The sequence below is a fragment of the Micropterus dolomieu genome, unplaced genomic scaffold (genome assembly GCF_021292245.1).
Source record: "Micropterus dolomieu isolate WLL.071019.BEF.003 ecotype Adirondacks unplaced genomic scaffold, ASM2129224v1 contig_639, whole genome shotgun sequence".
Taxonomy (NCBI): Eukaryota; Metazoa; Chordata; class Actinopteri; order Centrarchiformes; family Centrarchidae; genus Micropterus; species Micropterus dolomieu.
Genome location: NW_025729629.1, coordinates 4,300 through 9,372, shown reverse-complemented (window position 1 = coordinate 9,372; position 5,073 = coordinate 4,300). Strand labels below are relative to the sequence as shown.

At 38.0% G+C, this 5,073-nt stretch overlaps 1 protein-coding gene across 1 annotated transcript; it reads right to left on the bottom strand.

Moving 5' to 3' along the window:
- Nucleotides 1-879: 879 nt before the first annotated feature.
- LOC123964112 (Fc receptor-like protein 5) lies at nt 880-2,902 on the bottom strand (the record flags this gene model as incomplete). The annotated part of the gene is made up of 4 exons (XM_046041221.1): nt 2,872-2,902; nt 2,719-2,781; nt 2,128-2,364; nt 880-1,272 (listed from the first exon to the last, which is right to left on the bottom strand). Coding segments are annotated over exons 1-4 (724 nt in total), but the record flags the coding sequence as incomplete, so codon positions are not given.
- Nucleotides 2,903-5,073: the final 2,171 nt, after the last annotated feature.

Genomic DNA, 5,073 nt, shown 5'->3' with positions numbered 1-5,073 from the left:
TGCTCAGGTAGGCCGTGGCATTTAAACGATGCCCAATTGGCACTAAGGGGCCTAAAGTGTGCCAAGAAAACATCCCCCACACCATTACACCACCACCACCAGCCTGCACAGTGGTAACAAGGCATGATGGATCCATGTTCTCATTCTGTTTACGCCAAATTCTGACTCTACCATCTGAATGTCTCAACAGAAATCGAGCCTCATCAGACCAGGCAACATTTTTCCAGTCTTCAACTGTCCAATTTTGGTGAGCTCTTGCAAATTGTAGCCTCTTTTTCCTATTTGTAGTGGAGATGAGTGGTACCCGGTGGGGTCTTCTGCTGTTGTAGCCCATCCGCCTCAAGGTTGTGCGTGTTGTGGCTTCACAAATGCTTTGCCGCATACCTCGGTTGTAACGAGTGGTTATTACAGTCAAAGTTGCTCTTCTATCAGCTTGAATCAGTCGGCCCATTCTCCTCTGACCTCTAGCATCAACAAGGCATTTTCGCCCACAGGACTGCCGCATACTGGATGTTTTTTCCCTTTTCACACCATTCTTTGTAAACCCTAGAAATGGTTGTGTGTGAAAATCCCAGTAACTGAGCAGATTGTGAAATACTCAAATTCATTTTGAAGGAATCATAATGCTATGGTTTCTGTTAACATAAGGAAACATTCTGAAACCAAGTAAATGTTCACTGACAACATGTATTTTAATTTGTTTTCACCAAAATATCTGCTCTCTGATTACAATTTCCACATGACTCCAGTGCAGTACGTAAATGTAGCACTTCATTAACTCTAAAAAATATAACCTGTGAAAATAATTGTGATTACATTTGCCACTACAACGTGAAAAAACAAATTAGTGCAATGTAAACTTAACTGAGAAAAATGTACCTCTGTGTTTCCTGCAAAGAAGCAGCCCAGTCACCAACAGCAGCAGAGCCACAAATAAAACACCAACAACAATCCACAGCGGGGAGAGGAGATCAGTGGAGCCACTGTGAACACGATGATTATCCTCATAGGGTGCTTTACTTTGTTTTAAAACAGCCAGCCAGCTCTCTGCTGATTCTCCGGCCCCAGAGATGCTGCACTTGTAGAGTCCTTCATCAGACTTTGAAAAGTTTCGGATGGTCATTTTGTTTTCATACCGCGTCCCGAGTTGTGAACCATCTTTGTAGAAATCAGCAATGTGTTTTGAATCTGTTTTCTTGTTTCTACATTGAAGAACCACATCATGTCCCTCCACCACAGGTCGGACAGGAACTTCTAGGATCACAGAACCACCTGAACAAAGTGATGAATAAATATTTAATGTTAAACATCATATATATTTATTAGAAAACATCAGTCAAGTTCGTAGAAAGTGAACATATGAAATTTGGACACCATAATGAGTATCCTGTTGTGTACTATGTATTTATATTTATTGCCATATGAGGGGGCAGATTTAAGGCATCTTCCTAGACACAGTATTCTGTCACTCAAAAGTGCCTTTTGTCTTGAACTCATTGTAAAATTAAATGGTTTGAGTTGTGTGCAGCATTTTCCAACTCTCAGGGTATTTTCTCTAAATACCAGCCTTTTTAGATAAAGTTAGTGGAGAAAGTTCTACCTATACTGCCTCTATTAAGCCAGACAGGCAGCCTTATTTTAGCCCTGAATTGGTCGCCCTTGACAAATTTTAGAACCCAACCAAATTTCTGCCAATCAAAGAATTGTAGAGTTGTCCTTTGATGTGCAGTTTGTGGTGATGACGCCGGATTATTTGCCTGATCAATGATCTGGTTCTTGGACAATTTCTGGCATGTCAGAAATTTTGGTTGGATTTCCCACATGGCTGCCTTAAACCAGCCAAGTGTGACAGACATCACACTTTTTAAACTATGCTTTATCAAAAAGACAGAAATATACAATTCTTTGTCTGTCGAAAAAGGTTAGCAACAAATATGTAAAAACTAAATTCTTCAAATAATTCCTTAAGATTAATAGGATCTTCCTAAATATGTTTTTTGACTTACATAAGGCAAGTTTTATTGTTGAAGTGTGGACCATTTCCAAAACACTGAGTTAAGGCTTATTATGGCTTACTGCCTCAAATAAATAGAAAACTCTGCTAGATATACGATTTGCTTAACATACCAGTGACAGTGATGTTGACTGCACCACTTGTTTCTTCCTTTGCATTTTCACACCAGTATTCTCCACTGTGTCTTTGGAAGGCAGGATCAATGGTGCAGGATGGTGCAGATGAGTTCCAGTTAGAATAATTTGTGGTAATTGATTTGAGGAGCTTCCTCATGACTCTCCATTCAGTCAAGCCACCGAGCTCTTCACACTTTACAGTGAAAGTCTCATATTCAAAAAACTGCTGTCTGTCTGGAGAAACACGAGGAAAAGCTCCATCTGAGACACAGAAAATTAATCAATTAAACACCACTTACAAAAACAAGATCCTTAATTAGTAATAGTATAACATTAAAACAAATCAATCATAAGGACATTTTAGCAGTTTGTGAAACTGCAAAGTCACATGGTTAGGGAGCTCAGTGTGTTTTCATAGAACCATGTTCCATTTTGTTACACTCACACATGAGTACAGACTTCAACTTAATCTATTCTTGGTCCCTACGTACTTTTGATGGTAGTCTCTTGTTGTTGCTGAGGTTTAAACAAAAGGCACATATCAGCAAGATTAAGATAATTAAACAAATTAAGTTAACTCCAACTTACCAGCTTTCTGAGCAAAGTAACTGCAGTCAACTTGTGCAACAAACAGCACCAACACATCCATCACTGGAGAGACGAAGAGAGATGTTTATCAAATTATCTGCTCACTATAAAAGTCAGGTTAGTAACAACGTTACAAAAAGTCTCAGTACTCACGCAGTCTCATGAAGAGAGCTGTAAGGTCCATGGTGTCTTACTGCTGACTGTCACAGCTTCAGACTGAACTACAGCTTAGACATAATGTAGGTCCTCCTCTTCCTGTTATTATTTCTGGTGACAATGCAGCAGCAGGTTTCAACTGTTGATCTAGAAATATCTACATGAGGCAGAGCAGCTGTAGTGGAGATAAAAAAAAACAAAAACAGTTTGGATTTTGAAAGACAGCTACGTTGAGGATCTAGACTATCACCAACGCAAGCTCCCTCCCAACTCATCACATATGGACAATTTATCAAGACCTCTTGGCATTGCTTGTTAATGGTACCTATTTTGCATTGTTTTTGGATGTGTAGGGCTCTGTGGTCAAGTTAGCAACAAGAGAAATATGCCTTCTCCAGTTAGACTTTCAAAATAAAACTAGTGGTTCACGTAAAACCACAAATTGTCAGGATAAATTGGCATTTACCAGTAATTTGTCTGTGACAGTGTAAGTCCTCCAAGCAAAATGAACAAAGACACCCTGTAAATTTCTTCCGAAAAGACCCTTATGTTTTCAGATCTGATGCCCATAGCAGCAGGAAGATAGTGTCTGTCGCTACGTAGTTAAGGTTGGTCAACCAATCACAGTTCATTACTGTTTGTTGGATGAGAATGAGGAACAAAAAGTGTCCTTCTGTGTCAGTCTTCAGTTCAATTCAAGTTTATTTATATAGTGCCAATTCACAACAAAAGTTATCTCATTGCACTTTTCATATAAAACAGGTCTAGACCCTGGGTGGGCGAACGTCTGGGAGGGACGGGGGGAGAGAGAGAGAGAGAGAGATAATTATTAGATTAACTATATATATTGAATTGTTTTTTTAAAACACACACACACACAGACACCTGTTTACTGTTTTATTACTTTTATTTCATTTAACTGTATGAATTGAATTCTTCCTTTGTATTTTCCTTGAAGCTTTGACAATACTGTTCTGTGAACATCCATGCCAATAAAGCATTTTAAAAAGGCATTTGATTCAATTTGGTACGATGGACTAATAAAGAATCTTTCAAAAATACTTATCTTGAACAAACACAAACTAGATTGTTATCTGGCCCTAAACGGAGATTATGAAATGGCTGGATATCTCTCTACTGTCATAGATCAAGCAGAGGCAGCTTCTTACCGACTCAGTGACCACACGCTTGCAATTGAAAAAGGCAGACATTAAGAGTCCTGGTTACCAAGAGAATATAGAGTCTGAGCAGTGACAGGTGAGGTTGAGACAGATACACATTTTCTTCTAAAATGTGATAAATATAGAAGTATAAAAGAGCAATATTTTTTGAGAAATTCCATCTATTAATAATGGATTAACTGTATTTTTTTCCACTGAAAAAAAAAAAAAATGCTAAATAGCTAAATAACTCTAGCCGACTTATTTAACATCTAATGTAATGGGCTTCCAGCACTTATCATTCATTAGAGAAATTCCAGTCAGCTAAATAATGAATGAGCTAAGCTAAATAAAATGTAATATTGTTTACTCATTGATCCTTCCTCCACTCCGTTACGTTTCGTAATGCTACCTTTGTTGGACTTTGCTACAAATCTATGTAAGTCTATTTAAGTCTCATTTAATATATCACAGGAACTGCAGGGTGAACACACCTTATCTGATTACAGTTGACCAAAGTGAAAGCACAGATCATTTATTGCAGGATTTTTGACCTGAGGCTCACTGTACTCTAAGGTGAGCTTAATCTTTGACGCACGAGAGGTAAGCTTTTAGAAAATTTTAAAAGAAAGTTTTAAGTTTTAACTACAAATGAATCATCGTTGCCTATTAGTGAAATAAAATCAGGTCTTCCATAACACGTGGATTTATTCTCTCTTACGTTTACCTTTGAATAGTTTTGAGTTAGTTGCATGAACAAATACAAAATGCATTAAAAGCAAAATGTTATAAATATTCTACTTTACTTTGAAGATTCTACAATCATAATTGACTGTTTAACAAACATTAATTTATATAAATATCACCCAGAATGCTTTTCTTCTCCAAATGCTCTCTTCTTTAAACATCACCATGTTGCTGCTGGTTTATAGAATATCACTTTTCAGAGCTCCAGTATGTCTCTACAGACGGATGATCTGATGAAAAGTGAGTACTTTAGACAAGCGTTTTGCTGGGGGGGGGGGGGGGGGGGGGGGGG